General features: G+C 38.8%; 1 protein-coding gene across 18 annotated transcripts in view; it reads right to left on the bottom strand.

Moving 5' to 3' along the window:
• NEK10 (NIMA related kinase 10) overlaps window positions 1–16,999 on the bottom strand; it is a 315,567-nt gene that overhangs the window by 195,252 nt on the left and 103,316 nt on the right. For all 18 annotated transcript variants that reach the window (XM_079933110.1, XM_079933115.1, XM_079933109.1 and 15 more), the window contains one exon: window positions 15,900–15,975. In XM_079933110.1, coding sequence (XP_079789236.1) covers window positions 15,900–15,975 — 76 coding nt within the window. The remainder of the gene's footprint in view (window positions 1–15,899; window positions 15,976–16,999) is intronic.

The following is a 16,999-nucleotide window of genomic DNA, read 5'->3' on the forward strand; positions in this document are numbered from 1 at the left end:
ACAGGCCCATGAAAAGACATTCAACACTGCTAATTATTAGAGAAATGAAAATCAAAGCTGCATGAGGTACCACCTCACCCCAGTCTGAATGGTCATCATCAAAACGTCTACAATAATAAATGCTGGCGAGGGTATGGAGAAAGAGGAGCCCTCCTATACTATTGGTGGGAGTAAATTGGTGCAGCCACTGTGAAGACAGTATGGAGGATCCTTAAAAAACTGAAAATAGAACTATCATATGATCCAGCAATTTCATATCTGGTTATATATCTGGAAAAAAATGAGAACACTAATTTGAAAAAATACATGTACCCCAATGTTCATAGCAGCATTATTTACAATAGTGAAGACATGGAAACAATCCAAGTGTCCATCAACAGTGATTGGATAAAGAAGCTGCAGTATGTACAAGGGCATGAAACTAGAAATCTACCATGGGAAAAGAAATGAGAGAAAAAAATGATTACATGGAGACTAAACAACATGCTTCTAAAACACCAATGAGTCAACAAGGAAATCAAAAAGGAAATTTAAAAATACCTTGAGACAAATGACAATGAAAACACAACCACACAAAATCTATGGAATGCAGCAAAAGCAGTTCTTAGAGGCAAGTTCATAGCAATATGACTTTCCTTAAAAACAAGAAAAATCTCAAATAAAAAACCTAACCTACCACCTAAAAGAATTAGAAAAGGAACAACAACAACAAAAACTCAGTATTAGGAAGGAAATAATAAAGATCAGGGAGAAAATAAATAAAATAGAGTTTAAAAAATAGAGAAGATCAATAAAACCAAGAGCTGGTTATTTGAAATGGTAAACAAAATTGACAAACCTCTGGCCACACTCACCGAGAAGAAAAGCGAGAGAACCCAAATAAACAAAAAAAGAAGGGAAAAAGGAGAAATCTCAATTGATACCACAGAAATGCAAAAAACCCTAAGAGATTGCTATGAACAACTATATGCCAACAAATTTGACAACCTAGAAGAAATGGACAAATTTCTAAAAACATAGCCCACCAAAACTGAATCAAGGAGAATCTAGTGAACAGACCAATCACTAGAAGTGAAAAAGAATCTGTAATTTAAAAACTCCCTACAAAACAAAACTTCAGGACCAGATGGCTTCACAGGTGAATTCTTCCAAACATACAAAGAACTTACACCAATTCTTCTCAAAATCTTGAGAAAGATTGAAGAGGAGGGAACACTCCCAAACACATTCTATGAATCCACCACCACCCTGATACCAAAACCAAACAAAGACACCACCAAGAAAGAAAATTATAGGCCAACATCTTTGATGAATATAGATGCAAAAATTCTCAATAAGATATTAGCAAACTGAATCCAACAACACATAAAGAAGATCATACACCGTGTCCAAGTGGGATTCATCCCAAGTTCACAAGGATGGTTCAATATATGCAAATCAATCAGTGTAATACACCACATTAACAAAAGAAAAGGAAAAAACCACATGATTATCTCAATAGATGCAGAAAAAGTATTTGACAAAATTCAACATCCATTCATGACAAAAACACTTACCAAAGTGGGTATACAGGGGACATATCTCAACATAGTAAAAGCTATTTATGACAAACCCACAGCCAATATGATACTTAATGGTGAAAAGCTGAAAGCCTTCCTTCTAAAATCTGGAACAAGACAAGGATGCCCACTCTCACTACTTCTATCCAACATAGTATTGGAAGTCCTGGTCACAGCAATCATACAAGAAAAAGAAATAAAAGGTATCCAAATTGGAAGGGAAGAGGTAAAGTTGTCACTATATGCAGATGACAGGATACTATATATAGAAAACCCTAAGGACTCCATACAAAAACTACTAGATCTAATAAATGAATTCAGCAAAGTAGCAGGACACAAGAGTAACATTCAGAAATTGGTTGCATTTCTTTACACTAACAATGAATTAGAAAGGGAATTTAAAAAAAAAAACACCTTTTAAAATTGCGCCAAGGTCTACAAGTGGAACAACTCCAACAGAACACCTACTGAACGCTGGCAGAAGACCTCAGACCTCCCAAAAGGCAAGAAACCCCCCCACGTACCTGGGTAGGGCAAAAGAAAAAAGAATAAACAGAGACAAAAGGATAGGGACGGGTTCTGCACCTGCGGGAGGGAGCTGTGAAGGAGGAAAAGTGTCCACACACTAGGAAGCCCCTTCGCAGGCGGAGACTGCGGGTGGCGGAGTGGGGGAGCTTCGCAGCCATGGAGGAGAGCACAGCAACAGGTGTGCGGAGGGCAAAGCAGAGAGATTCCCGCACAGAGGATCGGTATCGACCGGCACTCACCAGCCCAAGAGGCTTGTCTGCTCACCCGCCGGGGCGGGCGGGGCTGTGAGCTGAGGCTCGGGCTTCGGTCAGATCCCAGGGAGAGGACTGGGGTTGGCAGCGTGAACACAGCCTGCAGTGGGTTAGTGCGCCACGGCTGGCCGGGAGGGAGTCTGGGGAAAAGTCTGGACCTGCCGAAGAGGCAAGAGACTTTTTCTTCCCTCTTTATTTCCTGGTGCGCGAGGAGACGGGATTAAGAACGCTGCTTAAAGGAGCTCCAGAGACGGGCGCAAGCCGCGGCTAAAAGCGCAGACCACAGAGACAGACATGAGATGCTAAGGCTGCTGCTACCACCACCAAGAAGCCTGTGTGTGAACACAGGTCACTATCCACAACCCCCTTCTGGGGAGCCTGTGCAGCCCGCCACTGCCAGCGTCCCGGGATCCAGGGACAACTCCCCCGGGAGAACGCACAGCGCGCCACAGGCTGGTGCAACGGTACGCCAGCCTCTGCCGCCGCAGGCTCACCCTGCACTCCGTGACCCTCTCTACCCCCGGCCTGAGTGAGCCAGAGCCTCCGAATCAGCGGCTCCTTTAACCCCGTCCTGTGTGAGCAAAGAACAGACGCCCTCCGGCGACCTACACGCACAGGCGGGGCCAAATCCAAAGCTGAGCCCCTGTGAGATGTGAGAACAAAGAAGAGAAAGGGAAATCTCTCCCAGCAGCCACAGAAGCAGCAGATTAAAGATCCACAATCAACTTGATGTACCCTGCATCTGTGGAATACATGAATAGACAACGAATCATCCCAAATTAAGGAGGTGGACTTTGAGAGCAAGATTTATTATTCTTTCCCCTTTTCCTTTTTTTGTGTGTATGTGTATGCTTCTGTGTGAGATTTTGTCTGTATAGCTTTGCTTCCACCATTTGTCCGAGGGTTCTATCCGTCTGTCTTTTCTTTTTCTTAATAATTACTTTTTATTTTAATAACCGTATTTTATTTTACTTTATCTTCATTCTTTCTTTCCTTCCTTCCCTCCTTTAGACAACAAATCATCCCAAATTGAGGAGGTGGACTTTGATAGCAAGATTTATGATTTTTTCCTCTTTTCCTCTTTTTGTGAGTGTGTATGTGTATGCTTCTGTGTGAGATTTTGTCTGTATACCTTTGCTTCCACCATTTGTTCCAGGGTTCTACCCATCTGTTTTTTTGTTTTTTGAGTTTTTTTCCTCTTAATAATTATTTTTTTATTTTAATAACTTTATTATATTTTGTCTTACTTTATTTTATTTTACTTTATCTTCTTTCTTTCTTTTTTTCCTTCCTTCCCTCCTTCCTTCCTTGCTCCCTCCATCCCTCCCTCCCTCCTTTCTTTCTACTTCTACTAATTCTTTCTTTCTACTTTTTATCCCTTTTCTTCTGAGCCGTGTGGATGAAAGGCTCTTGGTGCTGCAGCCAGGAGTTAGTGCTGTGCCTCTGAGGTGGAAGAGCCAACTTCAGGACACTGGTCCACAAGAGGCCTCCCAGCTGCACATAATATCAAATGGCGAAAATCTCCCAGAGATCTCCATCTCAACACCAGCACCCAGCTTCACTCAACGACCAGCAAGCTACAGTGCTGGACGTCCTATGCCAAACAACTAGCAAGACAGGAACACAACCCCACCCATTAGCAGAGAGGCTGCCCGAAATCATAATAAGTTGACAGACACCCCAAAACACACCACAAGACGTGGACCTGCCCACCAGAAAGACAAGATCCAGCCTCATCCACGAGAACACAGGCACTAGACCCCTCCACCAGGAAGCCTACACAACCCACTGAAGCAACCTTAGCCACTGGGGACACACACCAAAAACAATGGGAACTACGAACCTGCAGCCTGCAAAAAGGAGACCCCAAACACAGTAAGATAAGCAAAATGAGAAGACAGAAACACACACAGCAGATGAAGGAGCAAGATAAAAACCCACCAGACCTAACAAATGAAGAGGAAATAGGCAGTCTACCTGAAAAAGAATTCAGAATAATGATAGTAAAGATGATCCAAAATCTTGGAAATAGAATAGACAAAATGCAAGAAACATTTAAAAAAGACCTAGAAGAACTAAAGATGAAACAAACAATGATGAACAACACAATAAATGAAATGAAAAATACTCCAGATGGGATCAATAGCAGAATAACTGAGGCAGAAGAACGGATAAGTGACCTGGAAGATAAAATAGTGGAAATAGCTACTGCAGAGCAGAATAAAGAAAAAAGAATGAAAAGAACTGAGGACAGTCTCAGAGACCTCTGGGACAATATTAAATGCACCAACATTTGAATTATAGGGGTTCCAGAAGAAGAAGAGAAAAAGAAAGGGACTGAGAAAATATTTGAAGAGATTATAGTTGAAAACTTCCCTAATATGGGAAGGAAATAGTATTCAAGTCCAGGAAGCACAGAGAGTCCCATACAGGATAAATCGAAGGAGAAACATGCCAAGACACATATTAATCAAACTGTCAAAAATTAAATACAAAAAAACATATTAAAAGCAGCAAGGGAAAAACAACAAATAACACACAAGGGAATCCCCATAAGGTTAACAGCTGATCTTTCAGCAGAAACTCTGCAAGCCAGAAGGGACTGGCAGGACATATTTAAAGTGATGAAGGAGAAAAACCTGCAACCAAGATTACTCTACCCAGCAAGGATCTCATTCAGATTTGATGGAGAAATTAAAACCTTTACCGACAAGCAAAAGCTGAGAGAGTTCAGCACCACCAAACCAGCTTTTCAACAACTGCTAAAGTAACTTCTCTAGGTAAGAAACACAAGAGAAGGAAAAGACCTACAACAACAAACCCAAAACAATTAAGAAAATGGGAATAGGAACATACATATTGATAATTACCTTAAATGTAAATGGACTAAATGCTCCCACCAAAAGACACAGATTGGCTGAATGGATACAAAAGCAAGACCCATATATTTGCTGTCTACAAGAGACACACTTCAGACCTAGAGACACATATAGACTGAAAGTAAGGGGATGAAAAAAGGTATTTCATGAAAATGAAACCAAAAGAAAGCTGGAGTAGCAATTCTCATATCAGACAAAATAGACTTTAAAATAAAGACTATTAGAAGAGAAAAAGAAGGACACTACATAATGATGAAGGGATCTATCCAAGAAGAACATATAACAATAGTAAATATTTATGCACCCAACATAGGAGCACCTCAATACATAAGGCAAATACTAACAGCCATAAAAGGGGAAATAGACAGTAACACATTCATAGTAGGGGACTTTAACACCCCACTTTCACCCATGGACAGATCATCCAAAATGAAAATAAATAAGGAAAACCAAGCTTTAAAAGATACATTAAACAAGACGGACTTAATTGATATTTATAGGACATTCCATCCAAAAACAACAGAATACACATTTTTCTCAAGTGCTCATGGAACATTCTCCAGGATAGATCATATCTTGGGTCACAAATCAACCCTTGGTAAACTTAGGAAAATTGAAATTGTATCAAGTATCTTTTCTGACCACAACGCTATGAGACTAGATATCAATTACAGGAAAAGATCTGTACAAAATACAAACACATGGAGGCTAAACAATACACTACTTAACAATGAAGTGATCACTGAAGAAATCAAAGAGGAAATCAAAAAATACCTAGAAACAAATGACAATGGAGACACAACGACTCAAAATCTATGGGATGCAGCAAAAGCAGTTCTAAGAGGGAAGTTTATAGCAATACAATCCTACCTTAAGAAACAGGAAACATCTCGAATAAACAACATAACCTTGCACCTAAAGCAATTAGAGAAACAGAACAAAAAAAACCCAAAGCTAGCAGAAGGAAAGAAATCATAAAAATCAGATCAGAAATAAATGAAAAAGAGATGAAGGAGACAATAGCAAAGATCAATAAAACTAAAAGCTGGTTCTTTGAGAAGATAAACAAAATTGATAAACCATTAGCCAGACTCATCAAAAAAAAAAAGGGAGAAGACTCAAATCAATAGAATTAGAAATGAAAAAGGGGAAGTAACAACTGACAAAAGATCATGAGAGATAACTACAAGCAACTCTCTGCCATTAAAATGCACAACCTGGAAGAAATGGACAAATTCTTAGAAAGGCACAGCCTGCCAAGACTGAATCAGGAAGAAATAGAAAATATGAACAGACCAATCACAAGCACTGAAATTGAAACTGTGATTAAAAATCTTCCAACAAACAAAAGCCCAGGACCAGATGGTTTCACAGGCGAATTCTATCAAACAATTAGAGAAGAGCTAACACCTATCCTTCTCAAACTCTTCCAAAATATAGCAGAGGGAGGAACACTCCCAAACTCATTCTACGAGGTCACCATCACCCTGATACCAAAACCAGACAAGGATGTCACAAAGAAAGAAAACTACAGGCCAATATCACTGATGAAGATAGATGCAAAAATGCTCAACAAAATACTAGCAAACAGAATCCAACAGCACATTAAATGGATCATACACCATGATCAAGTGGGGTTTACTCCAGGAATGCAAGGATTCTTCAATATATGCAAATCAATCAACGTGATACACCATATTAACAAATTGAAGGAGAAAAACCATATGATCATCTCAATAGATGCAGAGAAAGCTTTTGACAAAGTTCAACACCCATTTATGATCAAAACTCTGCAGAAAGTAGGCACAGAGGGAACTTTCCTCAACATAATAAAGGCCATATATGACAAACCCACAGCCAACATTGTCCTCAATGGTGGAAAACTGAAAGCATTTCCACTAAGATCAGGAACAAGACTACCCAAAGCATTCTGCAGATTTTATATGATCCTTATCAAATTACCCATGATACTTTTCACAGAACTAGAACAAATAATCCAAAAATTTATATGGAACCATAAAAGATCCAGAATTGCCAAAGCAATGCTGAGGAAAAAAAACAAAGCAGGAGGCATAACTCTCCCAGACTTCAGACAATACTACAAAACTACAGTAATCAAAACAGTGTGGTATTGGTACAAAAATAGACATAAGGATCAATGGAACAGAATAGAGAGCCCAGAAATAAATCCACATGGTCAATTAATCTTTGACAAAGGAGGCAAGAATATAAAATGGGAAGAAGTTCTTCAGCAAGTAGTGCTGGGAAAGTTAGCTGCATGTAAATCAATGAAGTTAGAATACACTCTCACACCATGCACAAAAGTAAACTTAAAATGGCATAGTGACTCAAACATAAGACATAATACCACAAAACTTCTAGAAGAGAGCACAGGCAAAACGTTCTCTGACATAAGTTACAGCAGTGTTTTCTTAGGTCAGTCTCCCAAGACAATAGAAATAAAAACAAAAATAAATAAATGGGACCTAGTCAAACTTACAAGGTTTTGCACAGCAAAGGAAACCATAAAAAAGAAAAATGAAGAAACCTACAGAATGGGAGAAAATATTTGCAAATGATGCGACTGAGAAGGGCTTAATCTCCAAAATATACAATCAGCTCATACAACTCAACAACAAAAAAACAAACAACCCAATGAAATAATGTGTAGAAGACCTTAATCGACATTTCTCTAAAGAAGACATACAGATGGCCAGTAGGCACATGAAAGGATGCTCAATACCACTAATTATTAGAGAAATGCAAATCAGAACTACAGTGAGGTATCACCTCACACTGGTCAGAATGGCTATCATCAAAAAAGTCTCCAAACAGTAAATGCTGGAGAGGGTGTGGAGAAAGGGGAACCCTCCTACACTGTTGGTGGGAATGTAAATTGGTGCAGCCACTATGGAGAACAGTATGGAGCTGTCTCAGAAAACTAAAAATACAATTACCATATGATCCAGCAATCCCAGTCCTGGGCATATACCCGGACAAAACTATAATTCAAAAAGATACATACACCCCTGTGTTCATGGCAGCACTATTCACAACAGCCAAAACATGGAAACAACCTAAATGTCCATTGACAGATGAATGGATAAAGAAGATGTGGTACACATATACAATGGAATATTACTCAGCCATTAAAAAGAACAAAATACTGCCATTTGCAGCAACATGGATGCGACTAGAGTTTATCATACTAAGTGAAGTAAGTTAGAAAGAGAAAGACAAATACCATATGATATCACTTACATGTGGAATCTAAAATATGGCACAAATGCACCTACCTACAAAGCAGAAATTCATAGAGATAGAGAACAGATTTGTGGCTTCCAAGGGTTGGGTGGGAGGGAGAGGCGTGGACTAGGAGTTTGGGATTGGTAGATGCAAACTATTATATATAGAATGGATAAACAATATGGTCCTACTGTACAGCACAGGAAACTATATCCAATCTCCTAGGATAAACCATAATGGAAAAGAATATTAAAAAACTGCATATATTTCTATAACTGAGTCACTTTGCTATACAGCAGAAATTGGCACAACATTGTAAATCAACTAGACTTCACTTTAAAAAAAGAATTATGAGGGCTTCCCTGGTGGCGCAGTGGTTGACAGTCCACCTGCCGATGCAGGGGACGTGGGTTTGTGCCCCAGTCCGGGAAGAACCCACATGCCTCGGAGCAGCTGGGCCCATGAGCCATGGCTGCTGAACCTGTGCATCCGGAGCCTGTGCTCTGCAACGGGAGAGGCCACAACAGTGAGAGGCCTGCGTACCACAAAAAAAAAAAGAAAAAAGAAAAAAAAGAATTATGAGAGAAAGTATGTAGCTGGTATAATTAATAAAATTAGAGAATTTTAAATTGCTGCAGCCGTTATGGAAAACAGTATGAAGATTCCTCAAAAAATTAATAGAACTACCATATGATCCAGGTATTCCACTTCTGGGTATTTATTCAAAGAATATGAAAACAGTAATGTGAAAATTTATATTCACCTCTATGTTCATGATTTACAGTATCCAAGATATGGAAACAACCTAAGTGCCCATCAACAGATGATGGATAGAGAAGATGTGGTGTACATATATATATATATATATATATATATATATATATATATACAATGAAATACTACTCAGCCATAAAACAACGCAATCTTGCCATTTGCAACAACATGGATGGACCTTGAACATCTTATGCTAAATTAAGTAAGTCAGATGGAGAAAGACAAATACAGTATGATTTCACTCACATATGGAATATAAAAAAAAACAAGAAAACAAAACAAAATAAATAACCAAAACAAACAAACCTGGAGATACTGAGAACAGAGTAGTGGTTACCAGATGGGAAGGGGTGGGAGGGGGGTGTGAAATGGGCAAAGTGGGTCAGTTGTATGGTGACAGATAGAAACTAAACTTTTGGTGGTGAACACACTGCACTGTATACTGAAAAAGAAATATAATGGGGCTTTCCTGGTGGCGCAGTGGTTGAGAGTCCACCTGCCAATGCAGGGGACACGAGTTCGTGCCCTGGTCCGGGAAGATCCCACATGCCGCAGGGCGGCTAGGCCCGTGAGCCATGGCCACTGAGCCTGCGCATCTGGAGCCTGTGCTCCGCAATGGGAGAGGCCACGACAGTGAGAGGCCCATGTACCGCAAAAAAAAAAAAAAGGAAATATAATGTTTTACACATGATACTTATGTTATAAACCAATATTACATCAATAACTTTTTAAATAAAAAAGGAAGATGTGGTGTATATATATATATAGATAGATATATATACATATCTATCTATCTATCTATCTATATATATATACAACAAAATTCTACTAAGCCATAAAAAAAGAATAAAATTCTGCCATTTGCAGCAACGTGGATGAAGCTAGAGATTATTATGCTTAGTGAAATAAGTTAGAGAAAGACATGTCATGTATGATATCATTTATATGTGGAATCTAAAAACTAATACAAATAAGTGTATAGCAAAACAGAAAAACAGACTCAACAGACATAGAAAACAAACTTATGGTTACCAAAGAGGAGAGGAAGTGAGGAAGTGGGGGTACTGCATTAACAAACTACTGTATATAAAATAGATAGTCAACAAGGATATGCTGTACTGCACAGAGAATTATACCAATGATCTTGTAATAACGTATAATGGATTATAATCTAAAAAAATATGAATCACTTTGCTGCACACCTGAAACTAACAATATTGGAAATCAACTATACTTCAATTAAAAAATATGTTAGTGCCTTAGAGCTTGATAAAAATGCACATGGATTTTTAATCACATTAAAGCACAGAATGTGGTACACATTATGTACAATGGAATATTTATATTTTTCAACCATTAAAAAGAAGGAAATCTTGTAATTTGCAACACCATGGTTGAACCTAGAGGACATTATTCTAGTTGAAATAAGCCAGACAAAGTAAAAAAAAAAAGTTGATTTCGTATAAACAGAGAGAGTAGAATGGTAGTTGCCACAGGCTGGGGGGAGGAAGAAATGGGATGATATAGATCAAATGGTACAAATTTTCAGTTATGAGAAGAATGAGTTCTGAGGATCTAATGTATGGCATGGTGACTATAGTTAATAACATGCTCCTGTGTACTTAAAAGTCCCGAGAGTAAATCTTAGTATTCTCAGAACAACAACAAAAAAGCGTTAATTATGTGAGGTGATGGATTTGTTAATTATACTGATCTTGGTAATCATTTCACAAATGTATATCAAATCGTGTTATACATTCTAAATATATACAATTATATTTGTCAATTTTTCCCAATTACTCTTCAATAAAGTTCAAAAAAGACATTTTAAGACAAAACCAGAATAACTTATTTTCACTTTAATAATTCAAAATATTTATTAGTATTCTGTCAGTCTGCTCCTAGAGGAGCAGGGAAACAACAGTGAACAAAACAGTTAACAGCTCTACTGTTGTGGAGGCTGTGTTTTAGTGGGAGACACATGATACACTAATCAAAATACAACATAATGCCAGAGAGAGACAAATGCTATGAAAAAATAAAGGGATGGAGTCTGAAGGAGGTTGCTATTTGGGGCAGATGATCAGGAAAACCTCTCTACAGAAGGGAACATTTAACAGAGAGCAGGAGGAAGAAAGGAGGTGAGCTGCAGCTCTGGAGGAGGAGCACCCGGTGGGCGCACATTGGAAATCTGAAGGCACAGGTGAAGGGGCAGCTGACGGGGTGGAAGGTTTGTTACAGTGTGAGGGAGAAATTTCCTTTATTTTATTACCATTATTTCGGGTACTGTTCATAGTCATACAAGTACTGGATCACTCATATAGTAAATATTTCTCATGAGCCTATAAACCACACTCGGGCTCAGTGCTGGGGATAGTGGCCTATCACAAAATAAATATAAAATTCCACCTTGTGAAGGACAAGTGCATGGTGTGTGTAGGCCAGGGGCATCCTGCCCTGTTTTGGGGGGTTTGCCTGAGGAGGCTACATTCTAGCTGAGAGGTGAAGGGTGAGAAGAGTTAACCAGATGACAAGTGGGAAAAGCAGTATTCCAGGCAGAGAGAGCAGCATGTGCAAAAGCCCTGTGGCCACAGGGAACATGCAGGGAGCAGCTAAGAGTAGTGAAGTCTGGGTGGAGGTACAGCAGGAAGACATGGCAGAGACAGAGAATGCAGGGCTGTCCTCCTGTAGCCCAACTGAGGACATGGTCTGTGAACTGTGTGAACTGGAGGCTACTGAAGTGTTTTAAGTCAATTAAGAGTCTCAGAGCTTGGAGATTCCTTAAGAACTTGAGAAGTACAGTTAGAAGTTGGGCAGGTTTCACTGTGTCTACTTGTTCAGGTTTTCCTACAGGTTTATTTTGATCCATCCAATGAAAACTTTAGTAGCTTTAAAAAAATTATCTAATGTAATAACATGAATGGGATTACACTAAGCAATAAAGTCGCAAAGAATTCCCATTCCAGGATTAGTCAAAGTTTTCTATTTTTATTAGATCATACTTGTTTATTATCCAGAAATCCCAAATAACGTTCTGTGAAGAACTAGCCCAAAATGTATCTCAGAGTGTCAAACTCTAAATTCTGCTCTGAAAATGCAGTTGAAGGAAGTGTACAGTTTTGGACTCTGGAATTGGAGTAAGACGTAGAGATAAAAAATGGAACCAAGGACCATATTTGGAGAATATTCTCCATGAGAAGGATAATAAAGACCTGCCTAATAATGATAATAATCAGATAAGAAATAAGATAAGATAATAATCAGATAAGAAAAGGTTTTATGGAACTTCTGTTCCAGCACAATCAGTCCAGTGCCCATAGCACAATCAGTCCAGTGCCCACAAACCACTTATCTAGCAGCTGAGATATAAAGAATGATCCGATGGGACTTCCCTGGTGGTGCAGTGGGTAAGATTCCAAGGTCCCAATGCAGGGGGCCTGGGTCTGATCCCTGGTCAGGGAACTAGATCCCACATGCATGCCACAACTAAGAGTTCACATGCCACAACTAAGGATCCCACCTGCCACAACTAAGGGGCCCATGCGCTGCAACTAAGGAGCCTGCCAGCTGAAACTAAGGAGACTGCTGGCTGAAACTAAGGAGCACATGTGCCACAACTAAGGAGCAGGAGAGCCACACCTATGGATCCTGCCGGACAAAACTAAGGAGCCCATGTGCTGCAACTAAGGAGCCTGTCAGCTGCAACTAAGGAGACTGCTGGCTGCAACTAAGGAGCCCACGAGCCACAACCAAGGAGCCCACCGGTTGCAACTAAGACCCAGTGCAACCAAATAAATAAATAACAAATATTAAAAAAAAGAGAATGCTCCCAGGCACTTCCTGCAAAAGTTGATAAAGAACTTTCTGCTATTAAATAAGTTAATACCTGAGGAAGCAAAGGCAAAAGCAAAGAGCAAAATGATATGGGAACATCAAACTCTGGGGAACGTGGAGAGCTGGGGCAGGCATCCCAGGTCCACATGAATTGGCTCAGAGGAGCTCATAAGAATTACACAAAGATTACAGAATGTGGAGAGAAATACCCTGGAAATAGATGAAGGGACAATTCAAGAAAAGGCATGAAGGTATGAGACTCAGGGTAGAGACTGTGATATTTGTTTTACTTTTGTTCAATTCACAAACTCAGAGAAAACCCAAAGGGAAGGATATAAAAATATTCAAAAGTAATTGGACATGTCAAACAATATATTAGGAAACATCTTAAATTTGGAATAATTAGAATTTGAGAGATTATACAGCTGACATTTCCAGTGCATGTCCTTGACATCATGCAGTGAACAAGGTCCCATGACTCTCTGCCTGGGGGCTTCCTCCCAGCCACCCCAGGAGGCCAGGAGTGACTGAAGGTCACCCATGGAGTAGCCCTTAGTCACTTGTGGCTGAGAAAAGAACAAAACCCCAAAACCCCTACATTTAATTTGGCATATAGGACAACTCTGAAACATCTCGTACAATGTATCCCAGATAATAATCTATGGATCTGATTTTTTAAAAATAAATGTATTTATTTATGGCTGTGTTGGGTCTTCATTGCTGCATGTGGGCTTTCTATAGTTGAGGTGAGTGGGGGTTACTCTTAGTTGTGGTGCGAAGGCTTCTCATTGTGTTGGCCTCTTACTGTGGAGCACCAGGCTCTAGGCACGCAGACTTCAGTAGTTGCAGCATGCAGGCTCAGTAGTTGTGGCTCACGGGGTCTAGAGCACAGGCTCAGTAGTTGTGGTGCATGGGCTTAGTTGCTCCGTGGCATGTGGGATCTTCCAGGACCAGGGATCGAACCTGTGTCCCCTGCATTGGCAGGCGGATTCTCAACCACTGCGCCACCAGGGAAGTCTGGATCTGATTATTAATGTTTCCTGTACTGGCTGCTTTCCCTTCTCTGTCTCATTTCCTCCCCCGCCCCGACCCCCCACCACTATTTCATGGAACCACCTACTAAATAAACTATTTCACTTGGATTCTTGTCTTTTGGAAAATCCCGAAGTAAGAAAGTAATGGAATGTAATTTAGAACAGAGTTCTTTTAACTCTGGTTTGTGAGCCTAAGTTTATTGTAAAACCTTGTATTATAAAATACAAGGGGCATTTCTAACAACCAGGAGAGAGGAAGGTGGGATCAGGGAGTAGAAATAAATATTTTAAAGCAATTTAAAAGAACAAAGAGCTTGATAGAAAGATGAACGGTCATACATTTGTGATATTCCTAAGTGAAATAATACCTTAACTGTATTAGGAGGTTCAGCTTTCCTAACTCTGTAGTTAATTTAAAAATTAAAAGAAAATATGAATCCATCTTTGGGCTAATAAAACAAAATAGTTGTCATGTTTTAGATTTCTTCTTACATACTCTATAGATTTCCTGCCCCCCACCTCAACACACACACAAAATTATCATAATAGCAATTCTAAACTGAATTCACAGTCTTGGGAATAAATGTGCTTATTTTTAGTTTGTATTTTATTTGTTCTGTAATTTTGATTGACAATCAAATCTGTTCAGGAATATATGATTATTTAACACTTTTATGATTAAGCTTTTATTATTTTTGAAAAAGAATACAAAGTAGAACAAATGAAAACTATTATTCCAGCAACAAGTAATGGGTGAGTCATATCCTTATTATTAAGAGATTAAGTGCCCAGATAAACTATCAGTTTTCAAGGTACAATATTAGCCTGGCCACCAATCTCTACATCTTCCCATGAAGCTAGTTTCAAAAACAAAGATGTAAGAAATTTCTAGCAAAATAAATTCACCCCTTAAAAACACTATGTTGCACATTCTTGTATGAAAGCACTTTGTAAACTGGAGCTGTTATTTCCAAATTCCACCCTCCTTGGAGAAGATTCATTCTGAATCCTACCCCCAGGACTCTGCTGCATAATAGACCAGATTAAAAAAAGAAGATGGAAGCGTCTTGATTGCTTGACCCGACAAATGAAATTTCAGAATATTTCCCTGAAATCTGCTGCATCTACGGACTACCATATCTGTTTGCTAATTTCAACAGATTCAGACAAATGATATGTGATCAGCAAAAGAAGATTCTCACTTCATGATAATTAATGGATTGCAAAGGAACCCTAAAAAGCATGCTAAAAAAGTCTCAATTCATCAAAATAATGCTCATTTACCCAAGAAGCACCAACTTTGTAAATATATGTGTAAGTATATATATCATCATTTATTCATTCACATAATAAAATTTATTCAGCACCTATTATTTGCCAGATGCTGGGACAGGTATTAGGACATAAAAACCCTTTCCTTGACCTTGAATGTCTATAGATGGAAAGAGAGTAAAAGAATCATATATAAAATAGATGCAATAAAATGTTCCAAGTGTCATATTGCGTAACAAGTCTACTAATTCATTCACAGATTCATTCAACAACTCTGTACACCTACTGTGTGCTAAAGATCACTTCAATTACAAGTAATTGAGGGGCAGAGTTACCTTAAAGGAAAGATAGTTTGTTATTTTAAACACATAATGGTACGATTCTATACATGTGTATTACCTGGATAATTGAGGAAAACTTATTAAATATGTAAATATCTTTCCTTTGCAAGCCAAGAAAAGAAATGAAAGCCCAAACCAGTTAAAAAAAGGTGTTAGAGAGCCATAAAATAATTGTCCTTACCAGGAATACAGAATTGTTCCTACAACAGATGTAAGTTTGCTGCTTTCTTGTTTTTGCTTTGCCAGGCCAAAGTCAGCTACAATTCAAGAAACAAAACAATTTGATTATATTTTCCCAGAATTAGCATTGTTCCTTAGCTTTTAACATTCTGCAAAAACAAAACAAAACAAAACAAAGAAAAAAGCTATTACAATTCACAAGAGAAAGCTTTTCTTGTTTTCCCTGTCAAAATGCCCCATGCGCCAATCTTCTGAACCACTCCCAGCCTTCATTAATGGTGTACATACATTAGGTCATTATGCTATATATATTGACATAATGAGGTTTCATTAAAAAATATTAAAAGAGTCTTTCTGACTGGAAGATAGGACAAAGTACTTATTGAACTTGTGATTCTACTTTTTTTTTTTTTTCTGTACGCGGGCCTCTCACTGTTGTGGCCTCTCCCGTTGTGGAGCACAGGCTCCGGACGCGCAGGCCCAGCGGCCATGGCTCACGGGCCCAGCCGCTCCGCGGCATGTGGGATCTTCCCGGACCAGGGAATGAACCCGTGTCCCCTGCATCGGCAGGCGGACTCTCAACCACTGCGCCACCAGGGAAGCCCCGTGATTCTACTTTTTTAGATTACCCTTTATAATTTTCAAATAAATAAAATGAATCTAATGTTTTGGCATATGGCAGTCATCACCTCATCCAGCTAAAAAAATAAACAAATATGGTAAGCCTAAATAATCACCATGAAGGTCTGAAAACCTGAAATGGATGGTATCTATTTGTACAAAGTCATAGTAAATAATAATGTTCACAATCATCTCAAAATACTTATATAATAATATAATTATATTAATACAATGGATTCTAATTTTTAAACTAGAACACTAAATATTTATATTTAATATTAGCATTAGCTATATTTTTCAAAGCACCTTCACATACTTCTATTTTTTAAGCCACTCAATAACTTAGATCAAAGTGGTAGAAACAGATATTATTCCTATTATCATTGTATGGATTTACAAACATTTCAAGAGGTTTAATTACTAGAATTAAACAAAAAGACAGTGTTGAACCAGGGCAAAAATTCAAGTTGCTATTCCTAA

This window comes from Stenella coeruleoalba (assembly GCF_951394435.1).
Source record: "Stenella coeruleoalba genome assembly, chromosome: 10".
NCBI lineage: Eukaryota > Metazoa > Chordata > Mammalia > Artiodactyla > Delphinidae > Stenella > Stenella coeruleoalba.